Source organism: Aegilops tauschii, chromosome 2 (assembly GCF_002575655.3).
Source record: "Aegilops tauschii subsp. strangulata cultivar AL8/78 chromosome 2, Aet v6.0, whole genome shotgun sequence".
NCBI lineage: Eukaryota > Viridiplantae > Streptophyta > Magnoliopsida > Poales > Poaceae > Aegilops > Aegilops tauschii.
Genome location: NC_053036.3, coordinates 94,747,375 through 94,766,110, shown reverse-complemented (window position 1 = coordinate 94,766,110; position 18,736 = coordinate 94,747,375). Strand labels below are relative to the sequence as shown.

The window sequence follows — 18,736 nt, the reverse complement described above, 5'->3', positions numbered from 1 at the left end:
TGTGCTGCTAGACTACTGCTGCTGCCCCAGGACCGCCGTGTCCTTTTATGTTATCGGTATTCGCTGGTCGACTCTAAAACTTATGGTCTATGGTGTGTAAGAACTTATGTCCTATGGTCTATGGTGGGTGTGAACTTATGGTGTGCGGTCTGCCGTTTAACTAAGTGTTTGCTGCTAATCTGCTTAAGTGTGGTCTAAGTTGTTATTAGTACTATTTTGCTGATGCATGTTAGGTATTGTACAATGGTAGATGCTAAGGGTGATGCTTAGAAAAATAAACCGGGTTTTTTCTGAAGCACCATTGCATATTCCTACAGGACAGACGCCTAGTTAAGCGTCTACCCTGTACAAATAAGCACCAGTGCTTAAGAAAAGCCTGGTTTATCTCTCTAAACACCTCGCCTAATCACCTTGCATTGTACAAGGCCATAGCAACTCAAGTATCGTACGGTGGTTTATGTTATGTTTGCTGTGTTATTCTTCCGTTCTAGAATCGTACGGTGATGCATGCTAGGAACTCTACTACAATGACTATGGTAGTTATACCTTGGCATGATTATGTTTAGTTTATAACTCAGGATGTTCCAGCCATATCTATGACCAGTTACAACTGAACTATGCATTAGTTTTTGCCAAAAGTAAAGCATGCAAATGATTGCCAATTCTACCTATTGCCATATGAAGCTTTGTACTGAGGATGCATTAGTTATTGCAATAAGTAGAGGATGCTCATGTTTCCCAGAAGTGCCTGTTTCCACTTTCTGGTAAGAACTGAACATGTATCAAATTATGCTAAAAGTAGACCATGAGCATGAACATGTATCAATTGCTGCTTCCTATTTGTGTTTGAATGGGCTCAACATATCTTGTGATGGTTTAGGGTCTCTGCGTGACCGTGATGATAACTCAAGATGTTCCAGCCATATCTATGACCAGTTATAACTCAACTATGCATTAGTTCTTGCCAAAAGTAAAGCATGCAAATGATTGCCAATATAACCGTATTGCCTGTTCAATTTTTGTACTGAGGATGCATTAGTTATAGCAGTAAGTAGAGGATGTTCATGATTGCCAAAAGTACATATATCCACTTTATGATAAGAACTGAACATGTATGAAATGATGCTAAAAGTAGAGCATGAGCAAGATCATTTGTTTGGCTATGGTCTTGTTGTCAAATTTAAGTGGATCATTTAACATATGATCCACTTATGAGTTTAAGCACACAACCTATTTGGTCATGCATAAAATAAGCGTAGTTTAACAAGGGTATCCAATTGCTTAACCACGTGAAGTTGTGCAAACCCTATGAGGGTTCAACTACTAAAAGAGCGGCCGACAATGATTAAAAAAATCTACGATCAGGAAATACCTTCTCCCGGAGACGTCGGCGCCGAGTTGATGGCCGCGGATAGTGCGTGGCAAACTAGAAGTGCCCGTATAGCACGGTAGACGGCGGCAAGGATATACGGCGGGTTCACGCGAGGACGGGGCGGCGAGAAGAACACTGAAGTCCGACCCCTCATGGCAGTGGGCGGTGGCCGGCAACTCCTGTAATCCGTGTGAGCCCGGGTCTCCGATCTGATCTTGCAGCGGTCGTGGGAGCTGCGGATGGCACGACCGGGTGGTTAGAATGAGGCGCTGTAATCTTGGTATTTAGGGAGGGGTGGGCCGCGTTGAGTTATGTGAGATTTCAATAATATCACAATGATATCCCAAAAGATCTAGAAAATATTGTCCTTGCTTTTTTAGTATTAACAATGGTTTCTTCGTGTCGCATATGCCCGAAAAACACCATGCGTGACAAAACTTGCAATACATGTTGAAAATGGTCGACATTGTACTAATGAATGAAAAAATCACGCATGTGACGAAACTTCCAAAATTTGTTGAAGATGGTTGATTTGGAGATGTTCTATAATTTCACTGCAATATTACATATTTATTTTATAATTAAAATTCAATGATGCAAGGGGTTTTACATTTTTTCAATTGTTTTCAAACTTAAACTTTTTACACATGTCCAAGAAAGGCAATGTGGCAAGGTTTTACATGTTTTTCATTGTTATCAAACTTAAACTTGTCACATAAGACACGTGTACCTAAAAAAGGAAGTGTTATTTTAGTATAAGTCAAAATGTCTCATAGGCAAAAAAAAGATTTCATAGAAAAAAAAGCCCACCTACCTAACATGATATTTCACACACCACAGCCCGCATACGACTACAAACCCAGTGATATGGGCTAGGATGTAGGCCCATGGTGGGACTAAACTCAGACGCACGCGCACCCAGCAGTGCACAGAGCGTGGTTGCCACGTCGAACTGCAACTGCGCCCCACCACAACTACCCCCACGTCCTAGACGAACCGCCTCCCCCACGTCCCCATCCCAGGCATGAAAAAGCCCCAAATCGACTACATCACTGCCTCATTCCGAGAACCTCCATTGCCGCTTCCATCTCTTCTGCAAACAACCCAAAAACATCTCTCTTCGAAGCCCGCAGTCGCAGGAGGAGGGCAATGGCGGAGGAAGCGTCTGCCAAGCGTCATTGTGGCCAGACGTCCCACCAGAGCGGCAACCTCGACGTCGTTCACGTTCCCGGTCAGAAGCGCGAGTACACCGTAACCCTCACAGGGGTTGAGCTCCACGGCAAGGAGACGCTGGAGGTCGTCTGCACCAGCAAACCAGACAAGGCCGACGAGATGATCTCTAGGATCAGGATGAGCGCCTGCGGCTCGTACCCCCACATCATGGGCGTTGATGTGGAGTTTACCAAAGATGATGAACCTCCGCAGATGGCAGCAGTTCTGCAGATCAGCGTGGACGGTCTCTGCCTCGTGTACCACATCGCTGCGGCCACAAAATGGTGAAGTATCCTACTCATTCACCCTCTTCCATTCATCAATACTGCTCCCTCGAAATTTCATTAGACTAGTTTCATACTAGATGTACTAGTGTAGTTTGTGAAAATGGATGCACTAGTGCAGTTCCTCAAAGTAGATGCACTAGAATATATTTTGACCCTAATGCACTTGATTAGTATCTGAAACTGTTGCACAAGATTAATTTGTGAGGTTGATGTACCAGTGTAGTTTCTCATCTTGATTCATTAGTGTAGTTTCTGAACTTCATGTAGTGAAGTAGTTTCTGAACTTGGTCTGGTGTTATTTTCACCACCAAAAAAACTTAAGAACTTGGTGAAGCAGAGGTATATGTTATTTTATTCAAAATAATAAAACTAAACTGGCACTTAGAAAGCAAATACATCATTGAATCAACTATATATTCCGAAAAGAAAAATAATATGGTGTACTTGATTTTAATTTCAGAACTTTGTGTACTAGTTTCTGAACTACATTCATCCATGACTTATACTGTATAAGCATCTACTCCATGTATTATTCACTTGTAAACCGTAAAAAATAGAAGATTAAATCTTGAAAAATAAACACTAGTACTCCATGTATTCATCACTTGTCTCTCCCCTAGCAGGCCAAAGCGCCTCAAAGAGCTCCTACAGGAGGAGAAGTTGTTCACCTTTGCCGGTTTCAGCATTAAAAATGACAGGGACAAGCTGAAGTTGTCTGGTTTGGAGATAAACCCCAACAAGCACATCGACATTCAGTGCAACTGGAGAGTTCCATACAACGGAAAACCGTACGACTCCTTGGCTGATGTTGCAGCCAGCGTCATCCACCCATTCTACAGAAAGATGAAGAAGAAGATCGATAGGGAGGCAGACCATAAACTGTGGGGGGACAGCCCACTGCCAAATTACCTCATCGAGTACTTAACAATAGATGCGTACGCCACCTACAAGTTGTGGAAGATAATCGACAACATCAAAAGAGGTCTGGAAATTTCAAAAGAGCAGGAAGTGGGCCCCTACTACCACTGCCACTATGCGGGATGAGGAGACATCAAAGTCTGCCTTCGTGTTGCTTGTGCTTGTGCTTGTCGTTTATCTTGTTGTTTGAAATTTGTAGTTTGCTTTTCTTGGGTTAAACCAGCTTATTTATGTCATGTGTGTCAGAGTTGAACCAGTTTCTTTATGTCTTGTTTGTCAGGGTTGAACAAGTTTGCTTATGTCATCAAGTACATAGTTTGCTTATCTCGTTAAATAAGTTTGCTAGCTTCCTATTTTGTTTATCCATCAAAACAAATATTCAAGTAAATTGTGAATGGAACTTTGTGGCTGCTCTTCAATACTCCCTACGTAAACTAATATAAGAGCATTTTGATCACTATTTTAGTAATCTAAACCCTCTTATATTAGTTTACAGAGGGAGTACTAGTTATCAATGGAACTAATCACAGAAGGTTGTGCCATGTGTAGTTTTGGTTCAGAATTGTATGGAAAAGTAAACAATTACTACAATTAGAACTAAACTCCATTAACCGAACCTACGAAAAAGGGTCCCCCAACCCCCCCCCCATCTTTATACTATAAAGCAACAGCACCAAGCATCCAACAACAAGTCAAGACAGATTCAAGTTCAAGGAAGTCTCAAATAACCGCTGGGGCAACAACAAAACAAGCCCCAAACATAACAAGTTCATTTCACAGTGATACATGGCCATTTACTGAACCTAGATATATATAGATAGGTACGGTAATACATGGCAAGTACTCGGAAACAAGAGCTAACATACCAAGTTCATTTCACATCGAAACATGGCCCAGCCAGTTCTAAATGAGGTTGATGGTGATCATCATCCTCAAGTCACGGCGACGGGTGTTTGCAACAGTGAGTAGGATGCCCTGACCTACCCAAAGATTCTTGCCATGAAGGTCTTCCACCCCGCCCGGTTGAAGACAGTGCGACCGTCCGTGTCCACTGCGTAGGCACAGGTGGTGATGGAGCCCGTTCTGGTAAGGCGTAGTCCAGCAGTCATGCCTTCTTCATGCGGCTCGATGCCACAGCTAACAGATAACCTCTTAGGTAATTTCTGAAAATAGTTGATATGATATATGAGCATGTCACGTGCAATTATCAGCAAATCATACACTTGAAGACACATATACCATTGGATTCAACACTGAGCATATATATCATCACATCACTACACTAGACGCTAATCATCAAATTACTACAGTAATTAAGCATATCATTATTTACTACGTACACTAACCATACCATCGCATATTACTACACTACATAAGGATATATCGCATTACTACAACCCATGCATACCATAAAAAATTCTGCACTAAATGAATCCTACACATGGCATATCATCACAGTACTACAACATGCATATCATATCAACTAGTACACTTATTAAGCATGCATATCATGTAATTACCACAGTAAGTAACATACCATGAGATGCTGTTTAACATTCGTCCTTGTGAGGCGGGTCACGAATGGCATCCCAACGTAGTCTTCACGTAGTGGAAGCATGTCCCAGAGGTTGCACGTTTCATCGCCGCTCAGCCTCAGTCTTTGGGCATAGAGTGCTTCATCAAGTGGGTTCTCATCATCATCTGAATCCTCACCATCGTCCTCCTCATGAACTTCATCCTCACTATCGAAAATCAAATTCAGATAGATAACAGAAATCCTGGGCCTTTCTCCTCTGAAGGAGAAGCTGATCAATTCATCCCCACTAAGACGCAAGCGGGCGATCAAACGATCCCATTCATCTCCTCCAATCTGGGTTATCGTTCGCCCCTTATCGACCTGCATAGTGTACGGCCCCCCGAGAGCGTCGAAGGTCACGGTGTCTCCGACGAGCTCATTGAATGCCAATCTCACATTGCATGGGACGATCTGTGCAAGATAAAAACAAATAACAAACACAATGCATTAGTGGAAATAGCAATAAAAAAACAAAATTAATGAACTGTCAGAAGGTTCATATAAATTGTTACCGCTGCAAAAACAAAAGTAGGCTGGAAGTAGATGCCGAACAGCGTGGCAGTACAAAGGCTGGTCCGGCACCGTGACTTGCACCGTCGACACAGTGCTTCCTCCATTCTACATAGAACATGTTGAACTCTAAGTTGAATTGTATGCTACCATAGTATAATACAAAGATCATACATATAATAAATCATAGTGACAACCTAAAATGCAATGCCTATTAAATCTGTTTACTATCATCTACCTAAAAAAGCAATGCCAATGACAATGGCAATGCCAGTATCATCTACCTAATAAATCCCAATCAGATCCAATCCAATGTCAGTACTACATACTATAGTGAAGAACGGATGAATTATTTTTGATTTATTTTTTCACACATAGGGCCTCATTTTGATTTGCACAGGGCCTCTCTTTTCCCTGGTACGGCTCAGATCCTACACTACGACATCCATCAATCTATCAAAGAACCATCATATCCATCAACAAATCATCTACCGCATGTATCAAATAAAATTTCTGGACCAGATCCGCGCCCGGAGGGAGACGCATACGGTATGGGAAGGGAAGAAGATTCGCGAGGGGGATGAGGGGAGATCTAACCTACTTGCCGGAGTTGGCGGCGGCCGCACAGATCCGGCGGTGAAGAGAGGCGGCGTCGGGAGCTGGCGGCGGCGGCGCTTGTCGAGAAGGGGATGAAGAAGTTGAAAAGGATGTGGAGTACTAGGTGCACTTAGCCAAATGTGGTATATGTGGTGGTGCGTTTGTGTGGATGACAAGGGGACCCCACGTGTCGGTACCCATAGAAAAAATTGGCATTTCCAACTGCCTCACGGGGATTCGAACCAGGGCCATGCGGGTGTGTGGTAAAGGGTCTAACCAGTTCGGCTGATGCAGTGTGTTCGGTTGAACCAATTTGCCTCTCCTTAAGACATTTATCCAGACACAGACACACGAAAAAAACCATGCACCGAGGCTGTGCTCCATGTGTGGCATAAGTGGTCCTGTGAAGCTGCAACTAGGACCAATGTTGATATATGTTGTTATTAGCTAGGGTACCAACACTATATAATGGCTTATGTGATCCTTGCTAGTAAAAAAACCATTATCCATGTTGGCCCAAGTGGCACGTTTGAGTGCAACGTGTCAATATTGGTGCATTTGGCCCTTATGGCATCCGTGAGTCCAAAGAGACCATGATTAGTGAAAAGACATGAAGATTGCTACATGACGGGCCGTTGGCGTGTCTTGGTATGCACTGTGCGTGCAATGTGACTACGAAAAGTTATTGCATGTCGAGACGTAGTTTATCGGTGCATGTGGATCCTATAGGCTTATTTGTTCCTTGTTTGTGGGCATGGTGCGTGTTGGCCCAAGTGACATGTGTCAGTGCATTGTGACATCTATTGGTGCATCTGGCCCTTATACCAATTATTTGTGCAAAGATATCAAGATTGATACATGTCGATCCATTGTCGCATCTTGGAGTGGAATGTGACTAGAAGAATTGGTGAATGATTTGGACCTTTTATGGCATGTATCAATCTAATGAGACCAATGTTGTTGCATGTTGGTCAAGATGGTATCGACACGTGCAGTGTGAATATTACTGGTATATGTCCGTCGTTATAGCTCTGTGTGTCGAAGGAGAACAAGTTTGGTGCATGCTCTTGTGTGCCAAGATGTTATGTGGGAACAAAAAAAACTGTCAATAGTTCATATCTATGGGCCCAGAAACAATGAGAATTATTTCTGGAGTACCTATTTGTAAATTTTGCACAGTTCTAGCTGGGTGCTGATGTGGAATGTGTTTTTTCCCGCGGTGCACTTACAAACTGGACTCACTTGTCACAAATCATGTCAACCCACCCAAAATGGCGGATTAGACCTAGCTGCAACAAATTACCCCAATATGTGTTCTTTTGTGCAACAAACCTATAAAGTAGGTGTTCTATGCAACAGTAACACCAAAAGTAGGTAATTTGTGCAATTTCCTCGCTAAACCACAGGTCAAAAAATAAAAATATACAAATTCATGATAAAAATTAAATGAAAGCGGTTGGGGCGTGCACGAGCGCACGACGCCATGCGTCTAGCCTCGGTAACTCCAAACGTCCACCCCCACACGCCAAATAAAGGCCGCCTCCCCCACCCCCGTCTCCCCCACCCCCACCCCTGCTGCTTTTCTTCCCCAAATCAGCAAAAACCCTCTCCTCTCACCTTGAACCAACCTCCTACGAGCCAGCAACCACCTCCCTTGCCCTTCGTCGTCAGAAGATGAAGGCCGGCCGTGAAGACGCAGCGGTGGAGAAGGACACAGCGGTAGAAGCAGTGGAGAAGCCTGCTGTGGTCATTGCCGCCGCGGTTGGCGCGGCCGAGGGCGCCGTCGCGGCGACGGGAGGTGGTGCACCATCTGCTGCGACTGCTCCGGCCGCCGTTGCAGCGGTCGAGCCTGCGGTCGGGGAGCAGGTGGAGGAGGAGGTGGCGGTGGATCTGGAGGAGCAAAGGCTCAAGCGGAAGCGCGAGCAGTACGAGCTCATCGACAAGAGCTACGAGGAGGCCCACCTCGACGCTCAGGAAGTGCAGGACGAGGCCGTCGAGTTCGACGAGGAGGTCGACGACGAGCTCTCGGAGGTACTACTCTGTTCTGTTCTATTCTCCTACTCTGTTTTTGGGGGTTTCTCCCTTGGGGTTTTCTCCTGAATTGCATGCAGCACGGATTAGATTTCGTCCAAATAGGTTATGTTTCTTGATCTCTCCCTTAGGGTTAGGATTAGTACTAGTTGCTTCGTACATTTGGAAGGAAACCTCTTCAATCTGAAACCTGGCATGGAACAATAGTCATGTAGGCCTAAAATCCCCCTGTGCATGCAACAGTAGTCATAATCAGTTCTTCTATAGAAAATGGTGTATTTGTTAGGTATCACCTCTTTGATTCGTACGATTTCCAAAACGCAGGAATAGGGAAAACGTGGGATTAGAGTGGCATGTCATCTTGAATCCTACAGGATTGTATGAGTGTTTGATTGTCCATACTAAAAACGTAGGATTCTTTCAGACAGGTCTGAGTGGATGGAAAGTTTCCTACAAATTTGTTTATTTAATGACAGTCAATAAGAGGATCAATGATTAATATCTAGAACATGAAAAGTTGACATGCAACAGTAAATATTTATCAACATTGCTTGAGCTTCTATAAATGGTAACTTTTTAAACATGTACTCTGGAAACAACTTTGAATATTTGATGTTGGATGAAGCCAATCCAACGGTGGACAGATGGGAAATCCCAGCATTTTTGGCCATTCGATATCTTATTTACTACAAAAGAAAAATTCCAAGCATGCGTACTATATAGAATATTCCATTTGTAAGCTCAAGCACAATGCTACCTATGCACAAACAATCTCATAGCACTATGTTTCTCCTGTTAGTACAACCCCTGTTTAAATCAGTACAACCCCTGTTACAACTATGCTCTGTTCCTCAATTGTGCAACCCATTATTTGGTTTTGCTATTCATGAAACTATGCTCCGTTCTTCAATAGTGGCAACCCATTATCTGGTTTTGGTATGCATGAAACTGGGCCACATCATCGAGTCATGCATCTGGTCAGTACTGATGCATGCAGTAACAATTTACGGCCACTGCCTGCCATTAACAACAAACATGGATTAGTTCTTCTCTTGCACAAATCAATCCATGAAACTATGCCACATCAGTAATCATGCATGCCAAGTCCATGCAACAGTACATTTCTAGCAACAAGATTTTCTATTGCATTCTTACTATATAGAATTTTCCATTACTAAGCGTAATCATAATGCTCCATATGCACAAAGCTGATACCACATTTTCTCCTTTCTTATAGAATCTTTCTTACCTTAACAGTGCAAACTTTTTCTATCTGCTTCATGATTTCCATATAATGAAGTGGACTATGCATCTTATTTTCAATCTGATTACCAAATCTGTTGAGACCTAGTAAACAGTACATTTATTTAGTTGTCAGAAAAACTGGTTTATTTGATCAAAATCATGAAGCCATATAGCTATATTGTGAAGACATTTTCTGATTGCAGTCAGTAATTCATTGCAGAGTTTCTTATGCATGCACTCTATGTAATTATTAGCAACAAGGATGAGTAATTAAAGCCATAATTTCTTATGTTCACAACTGATGTACCTCAATCCAAAATTTCTCTTTTTTATACATAATTCATGACCTCATTCATATGTTTTGTTGTCTTCAAAATATCAAGTGAGGGCAATCTTTTGTTTGTTGATGCGGTAGTTTTACTTTGTTGTATGTACTCATCTAGTTTGAATATCATTAAATTAGATATTGTCTGGTATCTCTTTATGATAAAACCAGATCATACAACATATTGTTGCAAGAAATGGCAAGAAATGATCCTGTTTTTGGAATTATCTATTTTCAGTATGAACTAAAATATGTGCTTGAATGCAGTAAAGTGATTTGTTCATACCGTAAAACCTGAACACTTTAGTTAATTGTCAACTTAGATTGTACAAATAGGAGTACTTTAGAGGGGAGAACAGCTACGCATGCAAAGCAAAGAAAAAAGAACAAGAAAGATAAAAAATAATACATAAACATATATTGCAATACATGAGGTACATGTTGTGTGAATCATCTGATTGATCATATTTTTGTATTCCTACTTTAGGAATGTACTTGATACTCTTATGAAATGCTACATTTCTGTATTCCTAATCTGACATAGCTGTCGATCAACTAACACACAGGAAGATGACAAAGACGTGGATGATAGTAAGGAGAGCAGGGACAGCAAGAGCCGCTACGTCCTCAGGAGGCTGCGGAATGTGGAAATCCCATACCGCAGCGGATACAACAGGCTCTACGGCAACATAGCCTGCCCCTTCTACTGCGCGATTATCAAGAGCGACTACAACAACCTGATCATGCATGGCACCTATATCGACCGTGGTAATGGGAGGAACCGCGAGCCCCACGTCCGGGCTAAACATGCTGCTTTTGGTGCCTTCCTCAGGAAGTATGCGAAGGGGCATCTGCCATTCTACCTCCCGAGGCCTCCTCGTCCGGCCAAGATGCGGATGATCTGATGCGCTGCTTGGTTGTTACTGCTGGCCCACCCTAGTTAAGACTGTGTTTATGTTATGGTTGTTGTGTGATACTTCTGCCCCACCGTACTGCTTGAACTTATGCGCCGGTTTATCTTTTGGGTTCTGACTGTTTAACATGCTATGTTTAAGTGTTTGGTAGTACATTGCTCATTTCTGGTAATGGCCAACTTCCAATGCTACGTGCTTAGGTACATGCTAACAATAATAAACATGGTTTTCTGAAGCAGCAGTGCCATTGTACATGATAGGTGCCTAATTAAGCGTCTACCCTGTTTTAATAAGCGTCGTTGCTTCATTAAACTATTGTTTATCTGGTTAGCACCTACCCTAAGTGCATTGCGGTCAACCTTGCCTAATACCTCCACTATGGTGATATATGGTACATATATGTTATGACTCTAACTGAAGATGCTAATGCTATATCTTGCACTGAATTTGGTATGTTTAGAAATAATGACATTCAAGTTATTTCTATGGACAGTTAAACCATTATAAATGAGCTTGTATTAATAGCTGCCAAAAGTAGAGCACACAAATGTTTGCCAGGAGTACATACTGCCATTTGAAGCAAAACAAATGAGCATGCGTTAGTAATTGCCAGAAATGTAGCATGCACATGATTGCCAAAAGTACCTATTGCCACTTTTTGACATGCACTTAGGTTGTACTATAAGATATTGCCAAAAGTACATCATGCAAATGATTGGCAGAATGACCTATTGGCAGTTCAACCAAAAGAACTGAGCATGCATCCCTAATTGCCAAAATTACATAATGTTCGTGATTGCCAAAAGTATGTACTACGACAGCAGAGATTGTTATATTGTGGTATGTTGTCATACCCTACTTTTTACGGTCTTAGCTGGTGTTAGCAAGCCATCTTTCACCGCTCGTCGATGCACGTTTGATAAAGTTCAATCACCAAATCGTAAATGACAAATGTATCATAAGTAGTGCTAACTACAGTGCTACCTAGTACGTACCTAAACTACCATTTGGTTAACTTGAATGGGCTCGATATAGCTTGTAATGGCTTGCGTGATCGTCTTCACATCAAAGAAGCCACTTGTTTAGCAATGGTCTTGCTATCAAATTTCACTCTGAGCTCTTCCATAGTTTTTGATTTTTTAGCTTGCACTTCATCGACAAGCTTCCTCGGGCGTCCACGTCCTCTCCGCTTTTTTGGGGAGCTCGGGGTGTCGGAATCCTTTGGGGAGCTCGACGTGTCTGACATTTTGCACTCAACAGTACCGATAATTTCTTGGACATCGTCTTCTGAACCCATAGGTTGCGATGCAACGTGGGCTTCATATGTCTCCGCCTGTAAAGCAGACATGAGTGCATTCGGTAGCATCATGACACATATGAATAAAATCAAATATTCGTGCTTTTTCACTAACCGTTATGGGGTACTTGTATGTTTCCATGCGAAGACTGTTGCAATCTGAACGCAGCAAGCCTGAAACTATTTTCCAGCTAAATATATCTATCTGTGACTACATTTGATAAGCGACACATATGTCAGCACAGCGTTCAGTCATAAGATACTCTACAAGAAAATATAGTGTTTGGCTCACCTACTCCACTTTGTCGGTAAATACTTCACCGTTCCATGTCAACATGTACTTCAGTGTGAAAAACGCACATGAATGCCTGCAGTGTTTAGTTTAGGTTTTAGTAAACTTGGACGTGTCGACAAGGAATAATTTAGGAGGTCGTACGTACCCGTCATTCTGTTGCGGTATGTCGTCATAGCGTACTACTTCCCAGTCGGTAAATTTGATGGGCTTAGCTGGTGTTACCAAGCCATCCTTCACCGCTTCGTCCATGCAGGTCTGAATCGCCTCCACCTAGCATAATACGAGTATTACGAAGGGTTACGGTGATTTGGGAGTTCATGTGCCATGCGACAGTAAAGAGGCAACAAGATAAAGCTTACAAGAGCAGTTTCCTTGGACTCGTCAAATTGATTTTTCAAGGAGTTTAGGATTTGAATCTCTTCTTTGTCGAAATTGAACACCATTGCCATCCAGTGGTTATCATTTACATTCAATGGGATGTGGACCTGCCGTAAAGTCAAAGAGGACTCATTCCACGGAATAATGTATATAAGGTAACAATTATGGTTTGGGGGACCCCCTGAAATATTTCATCTACACTATCTATTACGATATATGAAAGTGAGGAAAACGGTTACCTTCCGGCGTCCTACAAATTTATTTGCAATACGCTGAACCCACGAGCTTCCATGGCCCTTTGGAATAACCCCTTTTGTTTGTAAAAGCTTTCTGGTTTCATTGGGGGATATGACTGAGGTAGTATCAGTCTCAACTCCGCTGATGTGAGCACATGCCATAATAACCTGCCAAATTTGTAAACATATAATGATGTGCCAACAGTTCAAATAGTTGATGTACAATGGAGTACAAGGGGCTTACATCACCACAGATGTATTTTTTTATCGTAAATTGGCTTCAGTTGTTCCGCTCTTAGGGGAATGTCTCCGATTTGAACGACTTCAACAGGGTCGTGTGTTCCCAGGATGAAAATGGCTGCCTCTTTGTCCTCAGCGGTGAGCACGTAATCATTATCAAACAGAGGCTTCATCGGTGTGATTCGAGGATCGTCCTTGTTTGGCAGGACGTGTCTGGCACTTGGTGTTGGAGTCGAAGTACGTGGCGTGGATGCGTCGAACTTAGGAGTCGCCATGAAGGGATCACTGCACACATTGACTTGTTCCTACAACAACAAAAAATGGTCAATTATAATTAGTTTGGTAATACTACTTATGTGGTGGGCCATAATTATTACCTCGACGCCTGCTTTCTGTGACTCGGATTGTCGGCTGACTTTACTTTTGTTTTTTAATCCCTGTAACAATTATAATAATAATGAATATGGAGGAACATATTCGTAACAATAAAAAATGCACAACATGACATACCTTCAGTTCCCTCCTTAAGTCCTTAATTTCATCCTCGAGCAGCGAGAGCCTAGGATTACTGCCAGATTTACTCTTAATGTCGATTAACTCTTCGCTCAGGGTGAGGAATTTCGCATCAAATCTATGCTGAAATTCCATTAACTGTCTACCTATCTTCTTTTCTTGCTCAGCACAACGTGCATTCAGGGATGCAACTATCATTTCCACCTGTGCAAACGAAATAACACCCCGTTCACAAGAAATCAAAATGAATGAGTTTTGATGCGACCTTTTACTGATCTTGGAAAATGAAAATTGTCTTTGTTGGGCTTACTTGGTGGCTACTCATATTTTGACCTTGTGATTGTGCTCGAGATGAATCACCTTCATCCACACGTACAAATTTTTTGCTTCCTGGATCCTTTCTATTGTTGGCCTCTGGTTGTCGAGCACAAATTTCCATCACAACCTTTGAATCAGGTACATCAGTAGTAGCAAATAAATAACCGGATATATACATGGGTCAAATCTAGAAACACACCAGTCCTTTATGAAGACCTCCTGAGGTGTAAGCTTCTGCTCTTATTACGCACGTGCATTCGTCCCATCGTGCGACCAATGGTGGGGGTATAGGAGTATACATCAATTTGCCGGAACGCAGGTGCTCCCAGTACCAAATCTTCACAATAAATTACTTCGTCAATATAGAGAGATATAGAAAAGAAAAACAATTGTATAATGTTAACTAGTGATGTTGCACTAACCTGAAGCAGAGGTAGATTTCCCTGTAGAGATACTTGATCAAGAGAGTTAAATTTGTGTATGGACATGAACAAGTGTTTCATTGTGAAACATCCCCAGTTCAATCTCGGAAGGCTTTTAATATCCGCAACAAGTTTAAGGTATTTCGCATCGACATAAGATTGTGTTGTTGGTGCTAAAACTGTGCCAATAGCGAATAGAACGAACTGCGCCAGGAAATCATTGTCCGGTGTTTTGGAACTTAAGATCTCTCTCTCAAGGTCAGCCAGATCAATGCTCCCATTTTTTTTGAAATGTGTTAAACAAATTTGGATCCGGTGCGCTTTCCAGCTTTTTATCGATATCCTCCCCTTCTATCGCAAGGCCAAATATATGGTGCACGTCTTTTGCGGTGATAGGAATGGGTGTTTTACCTATGGTAATGGACGATGTCTCACTATCGAAGCTCTTTGCTAGTCTTATCAACATAATGCGCCGGAGTTTAGATTCACGAATCATGTTTAGACACCCAAGACCGGTATCGCTTATGATTTTCTCTATGTGTTTTGATGACAACAATTTCATGACTTTGGCGAGCCTTGACGGTGAGCACACTAACTTCATATGGCCGTGTTTCCTTAAGATTTCCTGCAAAAGTGGCAATAGATTTTATCGAGTATGAAAGCAGGGTGTGCAAGTATAGTTTTCAAACAAAATGTCAACTACGTACCTCATCGGTCATTTCGGAGACGTGTTTTTCTCCATTAGCAGGACTTTTAACAGTAGTTTCCATTTTACTGGCACCTATGGAACAGAAGCAAAACCGGTTCAATTTATTTGACCTCCACGTTGAGAAATGTGTAACAAAAATAAAATCTTATACGCAGGCACACATGAGTTTATTAAATAATATGAACTACATGTAACTTTAAGCACACTACAGATTTTGGTCATGCATAACATTGGGGCAGTTCAACTAGGGTTTTGGGATTGCATAAACATACGACGTGTTATTTCATGAAAGAGATACCCTTGTTGTGGTATTACCTCTCCGGACGTTCGTGTAGTGTGCCAACATTGATTACAAGATAGTTATTAATGAGAGCTATGATCAGGTAATCTTGATGACTGGAATAACTTGTGGGAAACCTATTAGGGCTTTACTAGTAGACGTGCATGTCTGAGAAAGATTAAAAAGAGCTATGATCACGTAACCTTCTGTCATCGGCGGTGGCGGCCCAATGCTCCACGCGGATAGTGCGTCCCACACTAGATGTCGATGTGTGGCGCTCGATGGCAGCAACAGGAGCAGCGGCGCGTTGACGCGCGTAGTAGGCGGCGACAACACCACTCCCGTCCGACCCCTCAGGCGACGTTGGCGGTGGGCGGCGGGCGGCGGCTACAATCTGATCTTGCAGCGGTCCTGGGAGGTGGTAGGGGACCTGGATGCTGCGGGTGGTTACGAGGGAGGAGCTGTAATCGTGGGATTTCGGGAGATCTGGGCGGCGTGAGTTATGGGAGGTTGAAACATTAGCATGTAATTGGCCAAAACAAATGTATTGTTCCAAAGAAAAAACAAATGTGCCGTCGAGAAAGGAATGCATTTTTTAAGTGGTAAAATATGTTGTTTGTTCTGAAAATGCCCGAAAATTGGCCATACGTGACTAAACTTGCAACTTCGCTGAAAATGGTTGAAATTTGAAAGTACCCCAATAATTACCATGGCTTGCAACCCTGCAAAGTTGGGTTGATTTCAGGTAGGTCAACAAACCAGCATGTGATTTCGGAGGTGCCAGTCAAGGCCGCAAGGGCGTGTTTGGGGGCACCCCCATGTTTAGTAGATCATCTACAATACAAAATGATGTGTACTAATTCCCATGGAATCCCATGACCAAAACAAGCTGCCATGCGAAATGCTTCTAAGTTTAGACTAAGATTTACACATGAAAAAACTTTCAAACTTAGATGAAAATGGTTCAAACTTGGCATATGTATCCCTAACACGGCCATGGATTGTAACGATACAAACTTGGCGGTCATTTAATATAGGTCAATAAACCAACATGTGCTTTCGGAGGGTACAAGGATAGCCCGGAAGGGCCCGTCTCGGGCCACCTCCTTCAATACACCATGTACATAGGATTCCAAGTTATTTTGATGCCATCCCATGAACCAAATCAAGCATGCATGCACAGTGCGTTCAAGGTTACACATGATTTTCATGATTTTTTCACCTCCGAGACGGTCTACCCGTAGACAACCATCGAAAGTGGTAGCACATGATGCCTTCAAGCTTTATTGCCTAAGGTTAGACCTAATTGACACGATACCAAGTGCGAACATTGGTTCAAACTAGATTCCATCCATGGAGTCGATGCAGTACACGCACTGCCTCTGTCGAGAACCTTCGTGCTACACTGTCGAATGTACAAACCAAGTAGATCATGCTTCATGTGGAATGAACCCAAGTTATGACATGCAATGGAAAATGTTTCATTACAGGCTTCCAGGATAACATCAAAATGAGTTTCAGCAAAATTTGCAAGTTTTGGCAATTGCGGCCACTTTTCGAGCCTTTATGACCGAAAAATGGAAGAAAATGGAAAATCTAGTAGAAACTTACAACCATTGTGCATGCGTGCTTCATTTCGTCATGGGAGGCCATGAAATATATTTGACAAAATATAAAGATGGTGTGAACATGGAGGTTCCCCGACACAAGCCCTTTCGGCCGAGTCTGGCGCCCTTTGAGAGCAGATGCTATAGTACTATCCTGACCTGTATGAAATCGATCCAACTTTTTGGGGTGACTATTGAAGGCCATATTTGAACCATTTTTTTGTAAAGTTTGCAATATGATTCATGTGTGGCCAGTTTTCGAGTATTTTCGGCCGAAAAAATTACAGTACATGCAAAATTTTGTGTAAACTGAATAGCATTTTTGCATGCTTGCTTGATTTTGTCATGAGATGTACTTTAAAAGCTTGGGAGAATTTCACAAATTTCATGTTGTACTTGCTTCACAAAGTGGACAGTGTAGTTCGAAGGTTCTAGACGGGAGCAGTTGATGTGCCCGAGCTTTCATACGACATGGAATCCGGTGTAGGCCAATGATCCAACTAGGCTTGGTGTGTCAACTAGGTCCACCATAAGACAAACGAAGTGTAATGCATCATGTGCCCCCTTCTTTTGATGTGTGGCTAGGGGGGGTAGACCATGCAGGCGATGTTTCTTTTTCGCTTCGAAATTGCAGAAGGATTATAAATGTTGGACAAATTAAAAACCATTGTGAATGCATTATTGATTTTCTCATGGGAGATCATGAAATAAAGTTGGCATGATTTGTGGATATTGTAAACACGGAGTTGCTCCAATACGCGCCCTTCCTTTGGGCTAACATGGCATCCTCTGAGAAGACACATGCTGGTTTGTTGACCTTTTTCTTGAATCAACACAAAAAATTTGGGGTAACAACTCATGGTCATGTTAGTCCTCCATGCCAAGTTTGAAGTATTCTTAGTAAAGTTTGCAACTAATGTCACGTGGGGCCAGTTTTCGGGCATTTTCAATATAAATAAATCCCAATACATGGAGAAGTTGTCGAAACTGAGAGCCATATTTGCATGTTTGCTTGATTTTCTCATGGGAGGGCATGAAAAAAAGTTGGAATCATTTGTATGTGGTGTTAACATGGAGGTGCTCCTGGACTCGCCCTTCCGGGTTAGCCTGGCACCCTCCAAAAATGCCCGATGGTTTGTTCACATATCTTAAGTCAACCGAACTTTTTTGCGGTGACAATTCATGGCCATTGTACGCCTCCATGCCTAGTTTGAACCATTTTCGACAATGACTGCAAGTGTTGTCACGTGCGGCCACATTCGGGCATTTTCGTCCGAAAATGAAAAACTTCGCTGAACTAAACACCATTTTGCATGCTTGCTTGCATTGGTCATAGCATGTATAGTTGTGAAACTTATTTGGAAAATGGACAAGGCCAATTTTGGAATTATATATCGTTCAAACTTGTTTCGAACCAAAAACCTAGTTCACCCTTATGAAATGTATTTTTTAGC

The 18,736-nt window shown here is 42.4% G+C and overlaps 2 protein-coding genes across 2 annotated transcripts; both read left to right on the top strand.

Moving 5' to 3' along the window:
- Positions 1 to 2,521: 2,521 nt before the first annotated feature.
- On the top strand, positions 2,522 to 3,915 carry LOC141040783 (uncharacterized). Its single transcript, XM_073506901.1, has 2 exons — positions 2,522 to 2,868; positions 3,570 to 3,915. The coding sequence occupies exons 1-2, from the start codon at positions 2,522 to 2,524 to the stop codon at positions 3,913 to 3,915; spliced, it is 693 nt and encodes a 230-aa protein (XP_073363002.1).
- Positions 3,916 to 8,103: 4,188 nt separating this feature from the next.
- Positions 8,104 to 10,978, top strand: LOC141040782 (uncharacterized). Its single transcript, XM_073506900.1, has 2 exons — positions 8,104 to 8,503; positions 10,640 to 10,978. Exons 1-2 carry the CDS (start codon positions 8,147 to 8,149, stop codon positions 10,976 to 10,978), a joined length of 696 nt encoding a protein of 231 aa, XP_073363001.1. The 5' UTR covers positions 8,104 to 8,146.
- The last annotated feature ends 7,758 nt before the right edge of the window (positions 10,979 to 18,736 follow it).